We start from the raw sequence: 25,965 nt of genomic DNA, 5'->3' as shown, positions 1-25,965 counted from the left end.
TGGTTACCAGAGATATTACCTTTCCTGTTTCACCAATGCTAAACTGGGAGAAACCTTCACTAATAAATTATGTGTGGTAAGCGTTAATGCGTTAAAACGTTACGATTGGTTCTAACGATTCACTGAGTTACATTTGTCAATTATAATTTCATTTCTCAGATTTCCATTTGGATTTTCTCTAATCATTTTTATTCTACGATTGAATATTTCGTAATTTTTATTTGTAGACGTTGGTTGTGTTTTTTAGGTTAGTTGAACAATTTCTAACAGATGGTATCGAATTATTCGCAAATTTATTCAATTATTAGGCTATAAATATATCTTCGTTTAAATTATATAGTTTTTATTTCTCTGGTTTTGGTTTTCACTTGTTATTTTTGTTCTAAGATAGGCACGATTGAATCTCTTGTAATTTTTCTTTGTAAACGTTGTTGTGTTTTTTAGGTTAGTTTGAAAATTTCTAACAGATGATATGGAATTGTTTGCCAATTTATTAAATTATAGGCTACAAATAAGTATATTAGTGTAATATACAGCGTTTTAGTTTTAGATTTGTTAAGCATCCTTATCTTTAAATTTATTACAACTACATAACCCAGTGGTTCTCAAAATGTCCATAAGGTTCCCAAAGTTTTCTCGCTAGAACTATGAGAAATATTACATTATTTATATTTTAATTTCATTTGCGATTTCTCATTTATGCTAAGATGAGTTTTGGCATTTGGTATGATAAAATTTAATTATCGTGTGAAATTCAATCTGAAAAAAGAAATGAAGAGAAATGATCTAGTTTAACCTAAAAAACACAACTATTTGAAAACATTTATGACTACCAATAGATTCATCTATCCTATCATATTAAATTTGTTCAATTATATTTTTTGTGTGACCTAAAACATATTGTATTTATTTTTACGTAACAATTGCCAAAAATTAATGACTCGAATAGAAATACTTAACTTTCCGTTTCATGTATCGAATATTTCGACCCACTAATATAACAACCCACTTTATTATAATTATTTATTATACTTACCAATATATCTATCTCTCTTTCTCATTTTCTTCTTAACTTTCTCTGAATCAACCGAAACTTGTCTTCAGTATAAACGAAAGAAAAAGAAATTCGACGGTAAAAAATAGAAGAAAACGAAAAACTGATGACACGAGAAGAATAAGAAGAAGAATAAGAAGAATATAGAAGACAAGAATGAGGATGAAGAGAAGAAGAAGAAGAAGAAGAAGAAGAAGAAGAAGAAGAAGAAGAAGAAGAAGAATAAAAAAGAAATAAGAAAAAAAGAGAAAAGGTAGAGTAGCCTGGTCTCTCTCGTTGAGAGAAAACGGGAACGAGGTAAACCGAACTTTCGTGAACAAAAACCGAAGGTGCCAAGGTACCTCCAGGCCCTCCTCTTCCTCCCTCACCCTCCTCATCCACCATTTACTCCTTTTCCCAACTACCAACACACACACACACATACAAATAAAAAAATATATGAACGTGTCCTCTGAGTGTAAATGTGTAAAAGAACCACGCGCAAACGTCTCTCCCTACCCCTCTCATTCGTTCTCTCTCTCTTTCACACTCCTTTTTCTCGCGTCCTTCGGATCTTCCTCCTCTTCCTCCTCCCCCTTTCCCCCTTCCCCATTCCTCTTTCCTCTCTTTTCTGGCGAAACGCAGCGCGGCACCTCCAGCACGTCTGGAGCCATTCACGCCCTGCTGAGTTTCCCATCGGAACCTTTTAAGAGGCCGCTTTCACCCCCTCACCCCCGCACCCCACAAACCCTTCGCGTATACCCGCCGTCGACGCCGCGAAAACCCTTCGAATCGAACCTCAACCCTATTTCCTCCTTCTTTCCCCCTCCACCTTCCTCCGCCCCCTCCTTCTCATCCTCATCCTATTCCTTCTTTTTCCATCTTCTTTTTTTCTTTTTTTTCTATACTATACGATTCTTTTGCCTCGTTGGAATAAAAAGAGGACGTTTTATGTTTCTTTTCTCGAACAAAATGTTGAAAGAAACTTTTTCACGGTTGTTATACGTCCTTACGATTCGTTCCTTTTCTTTTTTACGTTTACATTTGCATACGCAGTAGTTTTTTTTTTTTTTTGGTTTTTCTTTTTGATTTTTTCGTTGCCATTTTGTTTTTAAAAATATTAGAGATATCAAGGATAAAAGCGGTTAACAACGATACCTCTAGTTGCATAAAATCATGTTATATGATATTGTCAAGTGTGAGCAATTGTTGTTCATGTAATATGAATATTATAAACTAACTTATATCAACTGATTAGTGTCGTGCTCAATGTTGGTTTTTTCTATGGTTTTTTCTATGGTTTAATTACTGAAGTGGTAAAGTGTTCTTGTGAATAGCATTTATCTACAGTCAGTTGAAACTGGATCAAGGTTATTCCGTTAAGATTAAATCAGGGTTGCGTTAGTTACTTACTTTAGAAGATTTTTTTCCCTATTAGAATTACGTTAGGGTTAATTTGAATCTGAGATGATATTTCAATTCTTTTTACGTGTTTTTACGAATTATTTTTATGCGTAAGAGGTTGCTTTTATAGGTCGCCATTTTGGTATAACCTAAAATATGTATTGAAAATATTTAATCATATTGAAATAAAAATACAAAATATATACATACATATAATACATATATACATATATATATATATTTGTTAGTTATTGTTTAAAAATTGATACAACTACAATTAGCAAAGAAAATATTTTTTTTTTATTTCATATAAAATCCGGAAAGAAAAAAAAACAGAAAAATCCCACATGTTTTTGCTACACGTTATACGATGATCATGTTGCATGCAATAAAAACTCGTTGCAATATCTTTCACAAGTAATATGAATTCACGTAACAGGAATGTGCATTATACGCGAGTTACCAATATTTTAATTAACCTCGTTACTTGATTTTATTTCAAAACAGATTAACCCTATCATCATGACAAATTTCAAATCTCATTATATATGTTACGATCAATGTAAACAATTCCCAATCTAGTAGAATATTCTGTAGATTACCCGAAGGGTTTAAATATGTCCTTCAATTGGCTGTGTTTAAAGCAGGAGGAAGGGGGGGGAAGCAAAAGGAAACGTTTTTAAGCTCGTATAAGTAAAACAAACCATTTAAATGTAAGAATGTGCACATAATATCTTAAACATTTTTCGGTTCATCTTTAAAATATGTTTCAGTGAGAGGTGTTTAAAATACAGAGAGGGGGGAGGGTGAGGTGATCTCGAGCATTTGCAAATGAAACAAATCACGACGAGGTTATGTTTGTAGGTTATGAAATCATCAATTTTCGTACTGTACACATACACGTGTACAAGTTTTCTCAAAAAGAATTAAATCCACCAATCATGAACGATATAATGGTAGAAAAAAAGTTTGTATGCTCTGGAACAAACAAAGATGTTGTACCCCCATCCATCACCCCATACATCTGCTAATATATTACGTATATAATAGTAAAATGATAATTATCTTTGTTTTTTTTTCTATAATAATTCGTTTAAAGGGATACAATTCATATTTTCTAATTCATTATTGTTACACTGATCAATTTAAAATTGAATAAATTTGTTTTATAGTTCTAACAGAAAAAAAGATGTACGGTACTTAAAATAATTTATTTGCTAATTTTTATTTATAACTTCGTAGTAGTAGTAATGTTGTTTTTTTTTTTTTTAAATTGTCTTGGTAAAAACAAATCGTTACGAGATATAATGAGATTCAATATCTATATTATATCACGTAATTATAATAAATATGTTCAAACGTAAGAAAAACTTGATTATACGTTGCACGCAAATGTGACGAGTTTTTATTAAAAAAAAATAAAAAAAAAAAAGTAGAAAAATTGTCAATAAATAATCATCACTTCTTCGTGTAAATTTACGTAAGTATTGTAAATATCATTTGAATTTGTTCGTTTCTGCCTTGAGACGATTTTTTTTTCTATTTTTTATATTATTTTCATTTACTTATTAATTAACACGTATTATTCCGTCACAAATAAAAATGCAATCTTAAGAATGATGAGAAGATAAATCATTCGATCATGTTTCTTCGACATACGTTTATAATTAAGTAGTCATAGAAAAATAATCATTGAAATATTTAATGTATCGTCTATCACGCATGCGTATTTCTTTTTTTTCTATTAGAAGAAAAAAAAATAAATGTGCGAATGCTTGTTAAATTTCTTACATATGTTATTATGCTAATTTAAATGTTATTGAAATAATTTAAATATTAAATATTCTATCTTAATAAATGGCTTATATATAAAAACTGAATTATTTTCTATACCTAATAATTACGTTTAGATCAAAATGTTTTCAATAAAAATTGTAATTGATTATTAATTTGGTAAATGGTAAAACTTGATTTTACACGAATAAATTTTAATATTACAAATTTGTGAATATGTGTTATTGTTAGAAAAATATTAAACATTTGATTACGTTCATTTAAATAACAAATTCTTGTTAAGACAGAGAAATACATTCGTCATGGTGACCTGCAATAAGGTAAATGAGTTGCACGTGATTATACTCATGAATTTATATTTTGTAAATAATATTTCAACGTGTCAATTTTTTGAAATATTTTGTTACTATTCATTCAATACTATTATAAATTATCTTTAAGAAAAATTCTACGCTCGTGTATATGATTTAATTATAAACTCATTACACTTATTTCGTTTAAAATATTCTTTTTTTATTGTGTATTTTTTACATTTACTTCAAAATAATGCGCACAAAACAAAAGAAAATCAAGATATCTTAATTACAAACGATTCATTTCAAACATGACCTCGTAAAAATGAATTTTCTTTGTTTTTCGTATAAACTAAATTTACTGATCCATGTTACGGCAACAATAAAAAATCTTGAACATAAGTTAAAAAATTAATATTTTAAATAATACTTGTTTCGAATACTATTTCTCGTTAGATTTACATAATAAATGCATAATATAAAAAAATAAAAATAAAACGAAAGATATATCCTGTTTTTATGTAAAATATACGAGCAGATTTTTCTTGCTACACGTTCATTTCAATTTTCAATGGTAACAAATCGAATAACCTTCACGAAAGTTCAAACGTAATATCCGAATAGGTTTTAAGTACCTGTTTACGTTCTCTTATCTCTGACATTTTCTAACTCTAATATTTTTTCTCTTTCTCTTTTTCTTTCTCGTTTGATCTTTTAATAAATTTCATATAGATATATAGGAAGTTTCAAAATATGTGTGCACATTTTTTTCAAGAATAGTTTCAATACGCTAAAATAATACAAATAAAAGTTATAATAATATAATATTATTTTCAAATTACACCTGTTTTTGTCTTCCAATAATTAGTTAATTTTACCGACTAAATGATTGTTTCAATTATTTACAACTAATTATTTTATCTCACATTGTAAGCAAATTTAATATGTTTGATATTTTTAAACAAATTTTTTGAACAGTTCGAACAGTGTCTATGAAAATCATGTAACACGTATGATACTAAAATTTATCATAATTTGGAAACTAGATTTGTATTGGGCATACGACTGTATATATATTTTGTTTTATTTTTATTTTAACGTGCAGAAACTATTTTTGAGGTTATGTCAACACATTTTGAAACATTGTGTAAATATTAACTGTGTTATAAGTTTTGCAAGACTAGTTCAAATCATAAGTAACGATATTAATACTTAAGATTGTATCATTTAAACGGTTTATTGGAAGTTCCGGTGATATAAAGTAAACACGTGGCTTTTTTTCTCTCCTTTTTTTTCCATTCGTGTATAACAAGTCTTGCAAATTATCACATATACAATGTTGCAAGTATTATCTCTCGAGTTTTTACATTTGAAGACTAGCCTACAGATCTGAATAATAAATGTGCTTTGAAAAACGTATTTATACGTAGATATACGTATATGTATCCATATATATCGGGTAGAATAATAATAAGAATTAAAATAAAACGTTTCATTTTTTCCTAAGTATCAGCATAATTACAAAGAATTATGCTAGAAGTAGCTGAATTTATGGTTTCTTCATTGTTTTACTTATTTTATTGAACTAATTATAAAATAAGAATTTTTTACGTGTTGAAAAATAAATTAAAAAATTAAGTTAATTTTTTTGCGAAATTCAACAAAATCGTTTTTCACTTTTGACGAAAAACACTTGGACGACGGAGAATCAGAAAAAAAAAACATTTTTATTTTACCAAATAAATTTTAAAGCAAAATAAAATTAAATTAAATTAAATTAAATAAAAAAAGGAATGAAGATGGTAAAAGTAATGAATGATCTTTCCTCCCACCCCTTGTTTTATTTTGTAGTATACTTTCTATTATTTTATTTCTTTTTTTCAAGACTCTTAACGTTGATTAAATGGCAGATAATAAAAACGATCGTTCCCCTCTTAGCGAGCCGATCTAACGATAACGTACTATCTCTCTCTCTCTCTTTCTCTTTCTTTCTTTCTCCTAGCGTATTTTTTATTCTATTACTCTTTTCTTTAGTTTCATTTTATTCGATCGATATCTGAACGACCTAAGCGAAAACGTCAGCGCGATTTATGCTTGATACTCATTCCGCCGCGAGCCTTCTTCTCTTCGGTAAAGATAACAGGACTTATCCGATATCGATCGATAAATCGAACAAAACATTGCCAAGTTAAGTTAACCAATAGTAAAACGTTCCTGCTTGCTTATGATTTCGAGGTCGTAGTAAGTTCGAGATCGTTCGTTATGACGATGATCGAATAAAAGAAGTCCGATGAAAAGTTTTAATATCGTTTACGATTGTTATATTTTTTCAAATTATTTTTAATGATTTATATTTTTTTTTCTATATATATCTGTCCTCCTACTCCTATTATTTCATAATTTCGTTAACTAGATTTTATATGAAATGATTAGATTAATACTAAATCTACTTAATGTATACTTATTCCTTTACCGTGAGCAGTCAAATAAAATAAATAAATAAAAGAAACATTTATTTTTTAATATAAATGAAGAATTTACTCCAACTAGATAATGAAGAATATATTTTATTTTATTTAGAACTAAATAATATGTAGTTTATGTGTTTTCATGGGTTTCATTTTTTACGAATTAACGGTCGTTTGATCGGGCGTGGTAAATTAAAGAAAATTAATCCTTAAATATTTTTATCATATTTTTTTGTTTTTTGGTAATCATAATTATAAATAACGTAGGATTATTATTTTGTTATTACCATTTGCCAATTTTATATTAATATATTTTGATAAAAAAAAAAACAACTGTACATCTATATTATCATTAATTAATGATACATAAATTCACGACAATTTATTAATAAATTTAACGATAGAATATTAACAACAGCAAAAATAAATAATATTATGTTTAGTTGTTATTTGTAGATCAATCTATCTCTTTCTTACATTTTTTCTTTAAATGTAAAATAAATAAAACAATTTTACGTTAAGCCATCATTTATCAGCTTCTTTAATCCCCCTCCGGCCCCCAATCACGTTGTTTAATTATAATCCTACTCTATTCAAGCTGTATAAGACTTAGAATAGAACTGTTAAATTTGGCGCTAATCAATATGTCGATGTAATGTAGATGGCGTGTCTTATCTAGGGATATTTAGTAATTTTAATGAGATTTTCCGATGAAGTACGAAAAGAAAAACTCCCTTTTGAGATACGACAACATATTACATCCAAAAGAATCGTTTGTAAAAAGTTTCCTAAATTCCAACAACCATCGTATTTTATCCAAGATCCACGAAAATCTTCTAAGAAGAACCTTCGTTCGTTCATCCTATTAATTTTTATTTAAATAATATTATTCAATGTTAAATAAATTCCCAATAATGTTCATTAAAATGATACGAAACGTCGATCAACAAATATCAATTTAAATATACGTCAATAAAATTAAAATCATTTTAATAATTAACGATCTCACGATTAATAATAATAATAATAATAATAATAATAATAATAATAATAATAATAATAATATGTAATTACGATAAAAGATAGAAAACTATAGACAACAATAAGAAGAAGAAGAAGAAGAAGAAGAAGAAGAAGAAAGGAGAAGAAAATAAAAAAAATAAGAAACGGATACATGTATGCGGTTGAAAGAGGATAGTATGATATTATCTTAGAAAATCCACGTTCGTTATCCTTAATCGTTTAACACGATCGGCAAATGGGTTCTAATATCGGAGAAAACCGGTGATGGAGAGAGGAATAAGAGAGGTGGTGGTTGAGAGGGGTTAAGATTGTGAGGTGGCTCAAGAAGAAATAGCAGGAGGGGGTAGGAGGAGGAGAGGGTATGCGCACGCAACACGCGGGCGCAATTCTCAGTGAAAAGATGGCGGCCGTGGTGAGATCGAGTGGACAGTCTTTTTCTCTTCTTCTTCTTCTTCTTCTTCTTCTTCTTCGTTTGCCTTCTGTTCTCTCTTTCTCTCTCTTTCTTTCTTTCTTCTTCTTCCTCTCCTCCTCCTTCTCATTCTGTTCCTTCTTCTCATCCTCAAAGTTCCTCCCGATGTCTCGTGGGCTTCCCTTTTCGTCTGTTTTACTGCACAGTGCACAACTACCGTGCATTTTTGTTCTTTCTTTTAATTGAAATCCCAACCACCTTAAGAGAAAGTGTGCGTGAGAGAGAAAGAGAGAGAGATAATGCATCTATCTTTTTCTTTCTAACTCAGTTTTTCGTATCTTTTACTACTTTCTTCTGTTTAACGTTTTTAATCTCTTCCTTCCTTCGTTTCTTCCCTTTTTTCTATTTAGACGAACTCTTGTATTTTAAATTTTTATTTACATTTTTAAATGGTTTTATATGTGTTTTTTTTCTTTAGCGTGATAGTTGGTTATGAACGGTGTACAACGATGTATGACTCAAGGTCATACGATATATGATTTTTTGAAGATCATTTGTCATTTGATTCGATATGATATAAAAAGCATTGGTACGTTTAGTTTTAAACCTATGAAGAATTTGCTATTTAAAGAATTATATTGTGAGCTACAAATAGTAGAATCCTAAAGTGGTAGAATAATACGACAAGCCAGACATCGTACTACAATTTAGGTGAATCAAGAAGTATGCAAAAGAGTAAATACTATAATAAAGGTTAGAATGTTTAACGCAGTATCAACAAAAGGAAAATAATATGTTTTGAAAAAATAGCCTAATACAAGGTGGGTTGAAAAGTTTTGATCCTACCATGGGGTAGTTTAAAAAGTTTTGAATTTGATATGATGTGAGAAACCATAAAGTATGTATCATTGTTGCATTCAAATACGAAGAAACTTTCCCCCCCCCCCTGATATATTAAATATACATTTTATATATTCCAAATTATTTAAATGTTAATCATACAAATAATTCAATTAATAAAAGAGACAAATTAATGATCTAAAAAACTTAATTAAATTTATATCATATTATTCCCCTTTATTAATAAAAAATAAACCAACTTGGTGGAATTTAAAATTGAAATACAAATTTCAGTCAAACTTGGGTCATTTTATTTTCTCAAATTTCATGCCACGAAGGATTAAACAATAACGAAACAACAAATAACACGGGTTTAAAGAATTTAAAATTTTTCATCGTACGTTTAAAATCCTTTTGTAATACTTTTTACTTTCGACAAACGTTTTTCAACTGTTCGCGAACCGAGAAAAGGAGCATAAAAATACCTTTTTTACGTTTCGCTTGTAGAAGTCTCGCGACTTTTTAACGTCGAGGAGTTACTGCCACTTTAACGGAGTCTTTAACGCTTCAAATAGATCTTCGAGACCCTTTTTCGAATCAGCCCTCTCGGGGTAACAACCCCCCCCGTCTCTAACGTTATTCCCTAACCTCTTTTTCCGCAGGCCGTTTTTAAACGAAACTTTTATTCCCTTTTTTTCACTCTTTCATTTTTTTTTCCCTTCTTCTTCTTCTTCTTCTTCTTCTCCTTTTTCTTTCCTTTTTCATTTCACCAATCGTACTAACTCTAACTCTCTTCCCTTCGTCACGTTTCTACACTTTGATGGTAATTAATGTCTCGGTATCTTTCACGTAGTTGTCATTGTCATTTACCATCCCGCATCTTCGTTATCTTTGAGATAACATCGATCTTCGTACAACGATGTTGATATCGTAACACCTGACATTGTAACATGTTAGAGGAAGTTCGTAAGTTTGTGTGTGTAGGTAGATATGTATGTATGTTTGTATGTATGAATGATGAACGCATAGAAATGCATTCGTGTGTAAAAATGTATGCATTTAAGCAAGTTGGTTTTTAAGTAATAACGTACGTATGTATGTATACACATATAGAAATGTGTTTGTATGTAAGTATGTAAGTATATATGTAAGCAAGTTTGTTTTAATGTAAATACGTATGTTCATATATGTTTTATTGTATTAATATGTATTTAAGAATATATGTATGTATGTGTATGTGTTGAAATTCTTACAGAAAATAATATATTGCGATATATGTAAACTTTTACAGGATGTCAGGATGTACACACATACAGCTTGTAATATTTTTTTCTATCTATCTTATACGCTTTCGCGATCTCACTTTGATATTTATTAATGATTACTACGTGCTACGTGGTTTTAAGTATTTTTCTCTTGTTTTTTTTTTTGCTGAGCAATGTTGAAGAGGAAGGATGTGAAGGGTAAGGGATTGGTGTAAGGAAGGTTTTTAAAGAAAGTGAGACAGAGAGAGAGATAGTGGAAGATTTTGATCGTGGGTATTGAATGTAACGGTGTTACTTTTAACTGCTGTAATTCGTCTCGATCATCGCTGGCTACTTTTATCTGGGTTTGTATTAATTATTTTAATGTTTTATTTTTTTGTTTTATTATATAAAACGGATATTATATGTATGAAATTATTATCGGATATGTACATATTACTTTGATAATGTGTACATACAAATTATTGCTAATTAATTTTGTATTTGCGAATGTTGGTTTTAGTGTGTGTGTGTGTGTGTGTGTTTAATGTAGAATTACAGGCCGTAAAACTTGTATTGGGTTGGGTTGATAAATGATTTGTCGGAATTTGTTGTAAAATATTTTACGATGAAACTCTCGTATTTCTTTTTTTTTTTTAATGGTTTATTTATTGATCTTATGAATTATATACTAGTATTAAATAGAAATTAATAAAAATTTCTAACTTTATGTATTACTTCATTCAATAGTATCGTAATTATTAACCAATAGCAATTTCTGATAAACAATTATATTAGATTGTTCAATAGTGTCAGAATTGTTAACAAAAAATACAAAATATTTGGTTAGGAAAAATGTTTCTTCGTATTTTAATGTAAAAAATTAAATAAGTTTCGTTTATGTTTTGTATGTAATTTTTCTATAAACGGTTTCAAATTGTTTTATAGTCGATTTATGGTTTTCTATCGATACCATGACTAATAATGTTCTGATGTTGCTTAATTTTGTCCATAATTTCATTAACCTTTAACGTAATTGGTCGATCAAAAATTGGTTCATGTTCATAAAAATCACAAATTTATAAACCTTTCTAACTCGCAGTCTTCATATTTTTGTAATAAAATTTTAAAACGTATTAAATTTGTTCCTTATTTTATTTCATATACAAGAAAGCAAAAACTTCTAATTGAACGAGCAAACAATGCATATTGTTTTTTAATTACTCCACGACATATTAACTTTCAAACGCTGACAAGTATGGTCAGATGCGATTAATATTATCTGAATTATACGATTACAAAATTATCAATCGAGAAAATATTACGAAGAAACATTATTCCAATAACCTTACCCAATAACTTTATAGGTTAAGTGAGGTTAAGTATTGCAATGATTCGCATTAGTAAACTTTTTTTACTGCAATACTACGTTGAGTAATAAAACATATAAAATAAATCAGAATTTCTAAGATGTTATTTAATAAAATTCTAAAAGGTTAACCTCTCCGTGAGATGTATTATATTAGCTGGATAATTAATTTAAATTCGAATGAAACGTAAACGCGTATTCATATTAATTTCCAATATTTGAAAAGAAAAAAAAAAAGAAAAAGAAAAAGAAGAATCTGATAACCCTATTTCAAGCTTCCATAAAAAGATATGGAAGAAAAAAGAAGAACGAAAAGAAATGAAAAAAAAAAGAATAAGTAATTTAATTAAATTTCATTGTTTGACATAAGACGACAGGTGGGCCGTCGGCGAGTCATCGTTCGGTGATCTGTTAAAATTTTTATTGAAGATATAGTCTCGCACGAAATAAGACTGGTTGTTTTTCGTACTCGTCTTATAAAAGTCATCGTGACGGCTAATTTGTCCAAACGAAAGACGGAGACAGAATCAGGGACAGATACAGGTACAAAAAAAAACAAAACAAGAGGAAGAGAAAGAGAAAGAGAAAGACTGACTGACAACGAGACTTAAACTGATTGTGAACGAGATAGAAACATAAAGAAAATGAGAAAGAGAGAAGGAAAGTAAAAGAAAGAAAATGATGAGACTGATATATAAGACTGAAACAAAAACAAAAATTAAAGATTCAAACAGAAACAGAAGGAGACTGAAATTGAGACTTAAGCTGCGTGAGACGGAAACAGAATTAAATTGAAATCGAATGAGATCGAAAATGAAACTAAAACTAATTGTGCGATTGATACAAAATTTTAAAAAAATAGAATTAATGAGATAGAGAGAGAGAGAGAGTGATTGAGACTAATTGTATGACTGAGAAAGAAACAGAATGAGACTGAAACTGAAACTGTGAGACAGAAATAGAATTAAGGAAAAATAGATTAAAAGAATGAGAAAGAAAATGAAAGTAAAAAATAGTAGGAAAGAGAGAAGAGAGTTTGGATTGTAAGGTCGAATTCGCGCGTAAATCGGCGCCTCAGTTTGTGTCGAGAAACTGCGGTAGTCACGTGCACTGTCAAACAGCAACCGGTTTTCCGCGTGCGTGTTAAACTGCTTCGATATCGCGTCCGCAACTACGCTGAAATCGTACCAAGTTCGACGTGCATTTATATATATATTTATATATATATATAAATAACTATATTTACTTTCACGTAATTTACCGATTGTGTCAATCATTGCAGTAATTTTCTCAGCCAATTGGCTAATAAAGTTTGATTTAAGTATGGTTAACGAGAAACGATACCTTTTACTTTGATATTTGATATTAATTAATAAGATTTGTATATCCGAAAAGAAAATTTTTCATTTATTTTTAAACATTCGATTGGCTTCGAATAATTTTCGAATTTTTTAGTATTCAAAATTATTAAAGTTGTTTATTTAGATTTATAACAGTATGAAGTATTTTTATAGAAAGTATTCTGCAGTAAATGAAATGTTTATTGATTAATCAAATGAAATATCTTTTCTATATAAATATCTATTAATTGATAATTAAATATTATGGTATTTTGTAATAATTTATTTCTAAACTTTTGATCTTGTGAGAAAAAAATATCTTAAATTCAAAAGAAATTTATTAAACAATATAATATAGTAATATTAATAATAATAATATAAATAAATACTAAAATTCAATAAAGTAAAAAAGAATTACAAATTTGAACTCTTCAAATATGAAATAAAATCATCCTCTACATTCTAACAAAATATTATTCAATTATCTAAACAATAATCTTATAAATTTCAGTTACAAATAATCCAAATCGTTTAAGTCTCTTAATTCTTAAAAGAAATAACCAAAGCAACGAACATAACCTCTAAACCCTAACCTGAAATAAACTCACTCTGTCCTAATTATAATTAAACTGTCAAATAATTTAAATAATAATTTGAAAAAAAAAAATTACAGTTACAAATAATATCAAAATGAATTCAAATCATGTATACATTCGACGGTTCGTTTAATTGCCGGTAAAAATTATAAAAAATAAAAGAAATAAATCTACATAAAAAGAAAAAGATAAACAAAGACAGAAGTAAATTAGTATAATAATAGTGGTTCGTAATTAGCAAGGTTCGTCGCTTTTTCAACGTTTGTTCAGACTGATCAGTATATGATAACTATACCCGTGAACGTCGCGAGAAAAAGGGGAGAAAAAAAAACAGTAAAAAAGAGGTAACGTATACATATACTCATAAAGAAGTGGAAAAGATAGAAGGGGGGGAGGGAGACGGGGTAAGGGGAGGGGGAAGGGGTTTCAAAGGGTGCGTAAAGAGATAGAAAGAGAGAAAAGGATAGAGAATGTAAGGCACGATTCCGAAAAGTGATATATACGGAGATATACTGAGGTGCTTCCGTGTCCAGGGCCGTAATTATGTGGCGCAGCACGACATATCCGTTGCACGATTCGCGTTATATCGGTATTACTAGCAGAGTGCTCGTGAACAGATGCTTCAATCATGATATCTCAAAGAGTAGGTTTGATGAAGAACGATGGAGGAATCATTTAGTCGATGATACAACGTTCGTAGTCATTTTTTTCGTATTAAAATTACGAACATTTGTTGGGAGATATTATTGCTGTAGTTTGTAAATAAAAATGAATAATTTATAGTAATAGCTTTAGATTGATAGATATTAATGTATATTGTCTGCACGGGGGATTATTTTGTTAATGTCTGATGAGAATTAAAAATAAATTATTTTTTTTTTAGACATATGCTTGATTTTATCAGTTAATATAAAATTCTTGATATTTAGAAGAAGAAAAAAAAAGTATTTGTATCGAAAAACAATTTAAATGGAAGATCTTCAATTTCTATGACGTACGATAATGATGATTAAAAAATAATATAATTACATTTAATTAATTAAATAGGTAATAATAATTAGGGTAATATTTAAAAATAAAATATATTTACCGAACGTTTTCTTACGGAACACAACTAAGATACTTCATTAATAAACTAAAATTTTCTTCGTCTATACAGATCAGAATGTATAAAGCAAGAACTAATACCATAGTTCCTAGACATGAATATTTTATAGCATCAGCACAATGTAACATAACTACAGTCAAAAAATCCATACTTAAATAAAACAATTTTTAATATAAATAAGTTGAATGAAAAAATATTGAACAAAAAATAATAGATATAAAATTGTTTAAAATTCAACAAATAGAATTAATCATTTAGATCTATGAACGATTTCTATTTTAAATCTAATTGTAAAATAAATAATGACACTAAATTTAAACTTAAACTTTAATTGAACGTTACTAGCACTGACGATCTATTATATATACATGAGCTACATTAGAATCGTTAACTATTTTGGAATATTCATTTTGTGTACATTTTAACGTTTGAAATACAGGTATAAATATAAATAACGTATTATAAATGATATTAAATATACATGTAATAATTTGACCTAGAATTATTAGAAATATTATATTCTTATATATAAATAAAATACGTTAGAATTCGCGATAAAGTAAAACGAAAGCAAGTAGTGTGTGTATCAATATATGTATATATTTATTTAAATATATTATAAATATTATATATCTCAATATGTCTCTTCATTTGTCTCGTACGTGTGTATAAATGTATGCGTTTACGTTTGTATGTGTGAGTATTTATGTTTACATACGGTTGGTTTTTTATGTATAACTTGATGTTCATATTTTTGTATTCGTGTTGGCGAATTTCTGTACTTTTATTTTTGTTTTTGTGTTTTTTTTGAATTGCATACGTATTTATGTATTTATATATTTGTAATAAAAATATGTTTTATAAATAGGACGTTAACAGAACTAGCAAAGAGGAAGAGTCAAAGTAATTAGTATTAATTTGTTACTTATCCCTTATCTTTCGTACGAATCGAATAAACGAGCAACGACTTAAAAGACGATTCTTTCCTTTTAAATGACACGGCTACTTGTTATCCTTATCTCTCCCCTATTCGCAATATAAATAGCTTCGCATAAAAACATTATATTTAACTCCCGTTATTTTTATTCTATCTCTTCATTTTTATTTTTATTTAGTTATTTTGTTTTTCACGATAGTTTAACGTTCGAACATCAATGCAAATTGTACGTAAACAAGAAATTTACGAACTATCTATGCCAGGATCGTGTACTTTGGTCAATGGTTTTACGATTATATACCAAGTTAAGTATATACTAATGCGAAATAAGTAGTCATGCAAATTTACAGTAAGTATATTGTAAACTTTTATTATAGTTATTCTGATTTATCGAATATATTATTGCACGGAAAATTATTTTTATGATTTATTTGATCGTTTAATAAATTTTATTTAACTTTCACTTTATATTTTGTATATTTTGAACTTTTTTTCTTTCTTATATTTCAATCGAATAAAATGTTTCTTTGTACTTTTTAATATTTTCATATAAGTTATTAGTTAGAAATTTATTTTTTTACTATGAATATATTCTTTTTTTTTTTTGTAATTTATTGTCCTCATTTGAAAATATTTAAAACATTTGGAGAAACATTTTAGTATTAACTGAAATTATAATACAATTTAATTAACAATTGGTAACAATTTTTTTCCGCATGATGAATTTACTTGTAAATTATAGCTAATTGGTTAATATTATATTACAAAAATTATACGATCTTAGCACTACTGCCATCTATCTACTTGATTGAGAAGAAAAAATATGAAGAAACTTATTCCCCTAACCAATATTTACAAAATAATAATTTCTAATTTTTTGACCAACAATCAGTTATATTATTTCTGGGACACCTTATATGTCGGATTGTTCAGAAAGTATGTGCCAATTTAAAAATCTGAAGATTGGATAAATTTTTTGTATATATTAATTATATTTTTTATAAGATCGGCAAAACCTAACCTTACTAACCTTACCTATATTTTAAGAAATTTTTGCTTCAAATATGAAATTTGTCAAAAGAATGTTTAATATTTTATAATAAAAATTAAAAATTGTTTTAAACAGAGTATAGAGTATTTTGGAAAAGTATTAATACATTTTTTTAAATTATTTACGAAATTTTGGCACAAACTTTGTAGTAGTTTCGAAACACGTTGCTAATTTTCGATCATTTCTTATTTAAACATGTTTTTTTTTGTTAAATGATTCACACTTAGTTTAAAAAAATACCTTTAGACTGTGCATATATTTTATATTTTGTTTTAAATTTAAATAAATGATATTAAAATAATATCATTAAAAGATACTTTAAATATATTTTAACTGTCAGTTTGACATATTTTGTCCTATTATTTGTAGTTAATTATACTTATTATTTCACGTTAGATATTTTTATCTATTAGCTATTAGTAATGACAAATGATTACCAGTATGTTTTAATAAAAATGTTTTTTATAATAATAGCTATTTTTTTTCTAGCAAGTTAATGATAAGTATTTTGCAGAATGATTAAAAATATCCTCATTTCAATAATTGTCATTAATTATATTTAATCTATGGGAACGAAAAAAAAAATAAAAAAAAATGATTCTATTAAACAAATATAAATAGTTTCAATAATAATCAAATGAATACAAAATAATTATCTTTTAAAATAATATGTTTTTCTTTAAATTGTGTGTGCAACACGATACGAAAAATAAAATTCAAACAAATATTGTAAATTGATAAACAAATGAAAAAGTATTCATAATATTTTTGCATATATATTATTAATACTATTTTTAAAATAATATATAATAAAAATATTATAATATAATAATATATATTATATATATAATAAATATAAATATTCATTATTATTTTTTTTTTATGTATAAAAATATTGTTGACACGTGTATAATAAATCTATTAATCACATTACAGTATTTATATACATATTTAGATATTAATCAGGATTAAGTATTACGATTAAATGAACATGACGTTTTTACGAGCAAAGCATGTCATAAAAAATCATAATGCAGCATCAGTGCTCTAAAATAGAATATACCTGCAACGTAATCTTCCTTATTTATTTATGTGAGTAATCTAGACAAGTAAGTAAGAAACTTTACGAGAACTGTAAATATCAATTAAATGAAATGATTAATGAACTCAATATGATAACAGTGATAACTATTTGTGTGCTCTAAGTTATTTCTATTTTACTAATTAAATTATCATTCGATATGCTCGACATTACGTAAATGAATGCTATCATTTCAATTCAATACTATCAAATAAAATAAATTAAATAAACGTACTTATATATGCGTTTGATATATTTCAATTTTTTAATTCAAAATTTAAATATTATAATTAAAATAGGTTTTTTAGAGAACTTATAAAAAAGAAAGAGTAAAATACTTATTCATAGTGTAGAAAAAAATATTTAAGTATGTAAAGAATTATTATATTATATGAATTTTATATTTATAATATTTTATATTATATAATAATAACAATAATTTATTTTCCTCGTAAAATTTATGTTGTATAAAATCGTTCGTATAATTTTTGAATCGTACATAAAATATTATTTTAATGTAATATTATTATACAACATTGTATAAACATTGTAATAGAAAAAAAAAGAAGAAATTGTAAAAATTAGACGCCATATTTGTTTTGGCTGTTTCTTTAGAATTTTACTTTGTGTAATAAATATTTGATCGTATAATTATTATGCAGCGAAATATTGTGAGTAATTGTAAATTTGTTGTTCCGTTCGAAACGGATCTTCCTCGTAGAAAGATGCGGGCAGAACTACCCGTATTATTGTTCGTTTTAACCTGCAGTTGCACCTGCGCGACCCCTGGGAACAGTTCTGCGCGCGTCGGCCTTTATCGGACATTATTTATTTGCACGTCCTGTTTTTTTTTCTTCTTTTTTTTTTTTATTATTTTCTACCTCTTCTCTTCTCTCTTTCTCTTTGTCTTTTTTTTCTTTCCGTCTCTTTATTTTTTTTCTTATTTTCTTTTATTTTATTTTCGGACAACTCTTCAGTTGGCGCATGCGCGTTATGCTTTTTCGATTTTATTACTTCTTCTCTCGCTTCTTCTTATTATTATTTCTTCTTTTTTTTATTCTTTTTTCGTATATTCTTTTTTATTTTTTTTTCTTTTCTTTTCTTTTCTAATCTTAGAATAAATTTGCAGTCACAATGGTGAATAAGATCGTACGTCAAGAAGGGTTTTTTATTTGTCAACGCGTCTACGCCCAACGTAATCTTTTGATAGATAAAGATAACGTTGAAACGAAACGAGAAATGATATTTTATAGGTGGTTTTAAATGCATTTATTTGCCAAGAAATTTTTGTTTAATACTTTTCCGATCGATATTAGTAATAAAATTAATATAACCTCAAATATAAATAATAATCAATATATTATAAGAATTTTTAGATAAAGGTAACGTTAGAATGAAAAACAAAAGGATATTTTAATGAAATTTCAAAGATTTTCCTTTGAAAAAAGTGTTTTTCTTTTATTTTAATTTATTTATTTTTAATTTATTAAATATTATCCAGATAATTGGATACAAATAACGTCGAAACGGAAAACTTCCATTATTTTAGGAGAAATAAATTCGGATAATGTAACAATACTAAATGATTTTTTCTATTAATAATCTTTTAAAAACTTTCTATTTGTGATACTTCTGAAAATATTTCAAAATTTTTCTTAAGAAATTTCTATACAATGTCTTTTGAATAGTATTCCTAATTAGTGTATTTAATTAGTAAAACAAAATATTCTTTTATAAAAACATAAAGAAACTGATATTTTGGAAGGACACTAATTGTTTACGATATTCCAAATTATTTCTTTCAAATATTGCCAATCGTTAAGTTTATTCAATATTGTAACCGATTAAATAAATTGTTATGTTAAACATAACCTATAAATGATGTTGATACTTTTTTATATTAGATAGAAAGATAACGTCGGGAAAAGTGAATTTCCAAACTGTCATTTTAAGCAATACTTGTTTTAAACATTTCTAAGCAACATTATAATGAATCACATTAACTTTAATCATATCGAATAAAAAAAAAACTAAAACGTTATAATTAATGTAACATAAATTTGGTTAGATTTGACAAGTTACGATCTTGAAATACGGTGAAAATTATTAGAGCGGAAGGAATTATATTAAACTATGCAACAGGTATGCTCATTACCCGACATTCACTCGATTTGTCATTAATTTAAACAAATTGACAAATAAGTAGATCGTTACTTTCTTGTTTTTCTAGTTTATCTCGTGTAATTTAAACAAACTTAACGAAACATTTTAATGCATATGCGCACTTTTTCCTTTTTATAATACATTTCGCATATCCACTTAAGCATAACAAAATTATGGATATTATAGTCACAGTAAAAAGATAAAACGTCGTATAGCGCAAAGAAAATGTAATTCGATCAATTTACCAGTCGTCTATTTTTTATTTTTAATGCACATATTCTTAGAAGTGATATTATTATTATATTAATTACACAATTTATATGAATATTTATTTATTTATTTAAATCAAAATTTTTCAAAATGCGACTCGCGACCACATAATGAGGGGGTGGGGAGGAAGGCTAGTTGCATAAAATTTCAGCAAAAAAAAAAAACAAAACTATCTGGGACATAATTCAAAATCAGTTCGGCATAGATTGTAGTACGTCTGTGAAATTATGATAGTGATAGAGAAGATAACATAGAATTTATATCCATGGTCGTGAAAATATTTGTTCGAATAAAAAGGGAGTCGCCCAATGAAAAAAATTTGAGAAAACCCTAAATGAAATATAATATAAAAACAAGAAGATATTAACTTTAAATATATTATCAATATTTATTTAATACTATTTTTTATAATATATATATTATTTTATATAAATTATATTAAAACAAATTAATAATTGTGTAACTTATTATTTATATCTTAAATAATAAATAAATATATATATTATAATATGGTATATAAAAATATATTTTATATTAAATATTTTTCTTGTGTTTTCAATTTTATTAGAAGACTCTAATAAGTACTATTATTTATTATAATATATATATATAAATTATATCAAAACAAAACCAAAAATTAATAATTTTATAATTTATTATTAATATCTTAAATGATATATTATACATTTTGATATACAAAAATATATTATATAATAAATATTTTTCTTGTTATCATTTTTATTAGGCTAATAAGAGTATCGTGTGATATAATAAACATCGAGAAGCAAGTAGGACTGCGTTATAATTTAATAAAGCTCAGATAAATTTAGATTATAGCGAGTGAAGCGACATATATGAAAGAGAGAAAGAAAGAGAGAGAGAGAAAAAGAGAGAGAGAGAGAGAGAGAGAACGTAGATACGTCAACATACTTAAATTAGTTCGAGATTACTCTTCGACTCGGGGGGAGTAAAATTAGCACGATAAATCTATCCTATTCTCAACGAGCTCTGCACGTCTTTGCCCAACTTCAACGTCAACGGATTCGTCCTTCCCCTCTTTCCCTCCCTCGGACTAATCAATTAAACGTTATTTTTCGAATGATTAACAAAGCTTCTTCGGATTGTACATTTTATTTGTTTTGTTATATTTCGTTTTATCTGAAGCAACGTAAACACGATTATTGAAACCCTCCTTCCCCCCTCTGCTCGTTATTCTAATTGATTAACTTCTGAGAATTTGGTGTGCAATTTTTTGGAGTACTCAATTTTTCAGATTAGAATATAATTGAAATTTAATTTGTTCTTCTGTTTAGAATTAAGATTAATAATTGTTTGCAAGTGGTGTTAATTGTATGGGGAATGTTTTGTAAATTTGTGCTCAGTTTTCTGTTTATATTCGGTTAATCAATTTCGGAACTTAATAATTTCACTCTAATAACTGATTTATGCATTGATTGATATATTATTTAATGTTAAACAAATTATTTGTTATTTTATTTATAATTCGGATTAATATTAACTAGTAATTGAAAATAATTTTGTATATTTTCTAGTTTGTTAAGTTAATTAATATGATAATCTAAAAACTCGTGTATTATATACTTACGAATTTATTCTAATTAAATGAACGTCAATAAATTTATTAATAATTAACATTTGACACTACTTAATAATTGACAAGAATTTTGAATGATTTCGATAAATAAATAAAGTAAATTTTTCCCGTATATTGTTTAACGCACATAATCAATTTTATACTTGAGCGACACATACGTTCAATTATACATTAACAAATATATTTATTAATAAACAATTAATAAAAAAAAATTGCTAAATACGACAATAACGATTATTATACTTTAATCGTATTCAACAAAAATAATTATAAACAATTAACAATAAATTCCACGCAAATGTTAAAAAATTTCATAAATTTTTACATGACCGAAGTTAATTATTTTGATTATAGAAAACAGTATAATAAATAACAAATAAAATAAATAATAAATCAATGAGATCCAAAAAATCTAACCAAACCGATACGATTAATCCTAATGCAAATCTCGCTTCAACTTCTTGTTTAGAACAAAAATGAGAGAAGAAAAAAAACTATCTTCACTTAAAAGTATTGTATCGAATAACGAGTTAATATTAAATAACAATTATACCAATGTGGTATAAAAAATATTCATCTCAATTACTTATATATATCAAATCTCACGTTAATTGATTAGTATGTTAAAACGATAATCCAAATTATATTTAAAAGAAAATATAATAAAAAAAATGATGTAGACTCATACACGTATGATTTCAAACTGTAAAAAGTGCATAACGAAATTGATAGTTCAATGAAATCGATATATTTTACGAACTATGAATTAAATTATTATTATTATTATTATTATTATTATTATTAATATACGTTAGGGTATTATAAGTTATGGTCGTGAAGTTTCTCGAGATGCGAAGACAACGTTCAGTATGCGACGGCCGTCGGTTAGGTTTCTGAAGTAAAGACAGGTGCAACTAATCGATCCAACGATCGATTTCACGTTATCCGATCAATTCGATCATAAATCTCAAATCTTTCTTTATTATATCATTTTTTTTCTTTTTAATTTTATTTTTAATATTATCCACTCTCCGTGTTACGTTCGTTTTATTTTTTATTATTATCGAAATCGTTTTATTTTATTTTTATTTAAACGACATCAGTAAATATCACACTTTTCCTATAATTTATTATAGATCATTTTATTATTTTTCTATTCGATAATCACGCACGCGCTATCGTAATCGTTCATTTGAAATATTTTTCTGACGAATTTTCTTTTTTTCTTCTTTCGTCCTGTTATTATACGCCGTTTGTATATTTTACTTATTTTTTCTTTCCTTTTTTATTATTATTATTATTAGTAAAAGGTTTCTCGTGACATCGAAGGTCACATTTTTGAATACCGCATTACACAGTTAGTTTTCCGATCTTTTGACGAATAACATAGACAATTTTTCTTACGAATTTTATCGATCGTTTTTTTTACATTGCACCGATTTAATAATTTATTTGAACAATCGTATTATCTAGCAACACGTTTCGGATTATTTATATCTTTCACAATGATTAATCATAACGAATTCTAATTTTTGTCATAAATTCGATGAAATTTGTTTTAGAAATTGCACGTATTATATAAACAATTAATTTAAATTACATCGTAGATCGTATTTTTTTTTTTAGCGTAATACATATTGCAAATCAATTTCATTATTTTCGATCGATGCGATCAAATATCTAAAAGTTTTCTTACGAATTATATCGAATTCAATTTAAACAATAAATTATCAATTATTATCAATGAAATTCGGATGATCTAAATGATCAAATCTTCACGAACGATCTATAAATTATAGATCATTCTCACGATATTCTATCAATACGATCATACGTAAATCCGAATATTTGTTCTGAATCTTATTAACTTTTTTATATAACAAACTATACTTAACAACTACTATTAATAGAATTGCTTCGTATATTCGAATAGTTGTCTTAAATTTTACCAATTGCAAATTTACGCACTACACTTATTATCAATAAATACGATTGATTGGAACAACCAATCAGGATCATATTTTCTTTCATTTTCAAATTCCTCGATCATTATAATCATAAATCCTAATTCCCCCGTCAAAATGATATCAACCATATTTTACGGATTTTACCTCTCAATTATTAGAAATAATAGAATCAAATTACTGTCATATCTTCTAATAACAAACAATAGATCAATCTTAGATTATTCAATCACTGTGATCAAAATTCCTAATACGTCTCCGAAAAATCGACCTATATTTTTCACACTGTTCATAAAAATGAGAATACCATCGACACGATTAGCATAAAATACATCAAAGATAATTAATATTCTTTCAAAAAAACCACTTCGAACGGAATATCATAAATTTCGTTTTGTTAATAGAAAAAAAAAAACGAAAAAAAACAAAAAGTAAAAAAATATCAATAAAGAAAAAAACAACATACCTGGGAAGCCGACGGATAGGAATATCCGAATTGAGTGTAGGCCGACATATCTTGATCGAGTGTATCAACAAACTCGTTCCTTCCTCGTAGATCTGTTCTAACGGAACGATAAACGAGGGGGGTGAGGTGGGAGGGGGGTAAAAAAAAATTCGCAACACAATAGCACACAAATAGTGCTGATCACTCGCGCAGTGCACTAAAACACTCGATCACTAAAGGTCTCTAGGCTCGTTTTCTTCTTTTTGGTCGTTTTGGTGGTCGTCTTCTTGATTGTTGTTGTCGTTGTTGTTGTTATCGTTGTCCTCGTGACGTGACGAATGAGTAACGAGGATAATGATGGTCTAGCCATCAGGGCGTCTTGCCGTTAGGCTCTAAAGGGTCCCCAGAAGAAAGCATACTCTGTCTCTTTCTACTCTCACGTTATTTTATTGCACTAAACAATATTTATTTATTTCTTCTTTTTTCTTTTTTTTTTATTTATTTATCTCTAGGTTCGATAAGTATTTTCGGATATACAAACGTAATGTATATCAATTTCTTCTTCTTATTTTAAATATCAATCGAATTAAAACGAACAATAACTCGATCAAACGATATCTTTGAAGGTAATGATAATAACAATAATGACGATGACGAGGACGATGTTGTTGATGGCGATGACGATAACGATGACGATGACGATGACGATGACGATCTTGATGACAATAACGATGGCAATATTATTATAATGAATAATAATAAAAAGAATAAAATCAACTTGTGGCACGAACTACGTAGAGTTTCACGTGATATTAATGTAGAATGAAATAAATGTCGCGTCGCGTAGCAGCAGCAGCAGCAGCAGCAGCAGAAGGAAGACCGAAAACGCGTGTCCGATACGTGCGATACGATAATAATAAGAATAACGAGAGAAAGTACGGACGACGGGACGGACATTCGGACAGACTTAGAATGCTTTGGGCTTTGCGAGAGAACACGAGCGATTGGTTATACCAGTTGGTGTCGGTGGTCCGTCCCCTGCTCTCACAGGGCACTCCAGTCTGCGACTGACTCGCGAGCACTCACACCACTTCAGCGACCTTCTTCCGTGCCGCTCCGCACCGTCCCGGTTCCCCCTCTGGCGAGGAAAACCGAAAGCACCTTACTCCCACCACTTGCTAGGTTAACGCCTACCAAACGAGCTACAACCAATCAGGATCGCTGATAGTACGCTAAGGTATCTGATGGGCGTGTCGCATTAACTATAGTGGGAGTTCTCATTGGTTAAGGGGTTGTTCACGAGTAACGCCTATTTACAATACCAACGCCTATTTTCTTTCCTGCCCCACCTCGAAAATCCTATGAAACCTACCGTTAAACGAGCTACCACCACTAAACAACTACCACCACCACGAATATTTCCACCACCATCATCAGTATTACCACCACTATTTCTGTTTTGCTCCGACTCTGGTCTGGTCTGGTCTGGTCTTCTGCTGCTGTTACTACCGTTCCTAC

The 25,965-nt window shown here is 27.8% G+C and overlaps 1 protein-coding gene across 1 annotated transcript in view; it reads right to left on the bottom strand.

The window, feature by feature from the left end:
* Nucleotides 1-25,518, bottom strand: part of LOC122515479 (homeobox protein araucan) — an 85,994-nt gene extending 60,476 nt beyond the window's left edge. Inside the window, exons 1-2 of the mRNA XM_043632847.1 lie at nt 25,462-25,518; nt 24,469-24,839 (exon numbers count right to left, since the gene is read on the bottom strand). Of these exons, the coding sequence (XP_043488782.1) occupies nt 24,469-24,516 (48 nt within the window). The 5' untranslated portion in view covers nt 24,517-24,839; nt 25,462-25,518. The remainder of the gene's footprint in view (nt 1-24,468; nt 24,840-25,461) is intronic.
* Nucleotides 25,519-25,965: the final 447 nt, after the last annotated feature.

This window comes from Polistes fuscatus, unplaced genomic scaffold (assembly GCF_010416935.1).
Source record: "Polistes fuscatus isolate 324 unplaced genomic scaffold, CU_Pfus_HIC Scaffold18, whole genome shotgun sequence".
In the NCBI taxonomy this organism is placed as follows: domain Eukaryota; kingdom Metazoa; phylum Arthropoda; class Insecta; order Hymenoptera; family Vespidae; genus Polistes; species Polistes fuscatus.
This window is presented reverse-complemented; position numbering and strand designations above follow the sequence as displayed.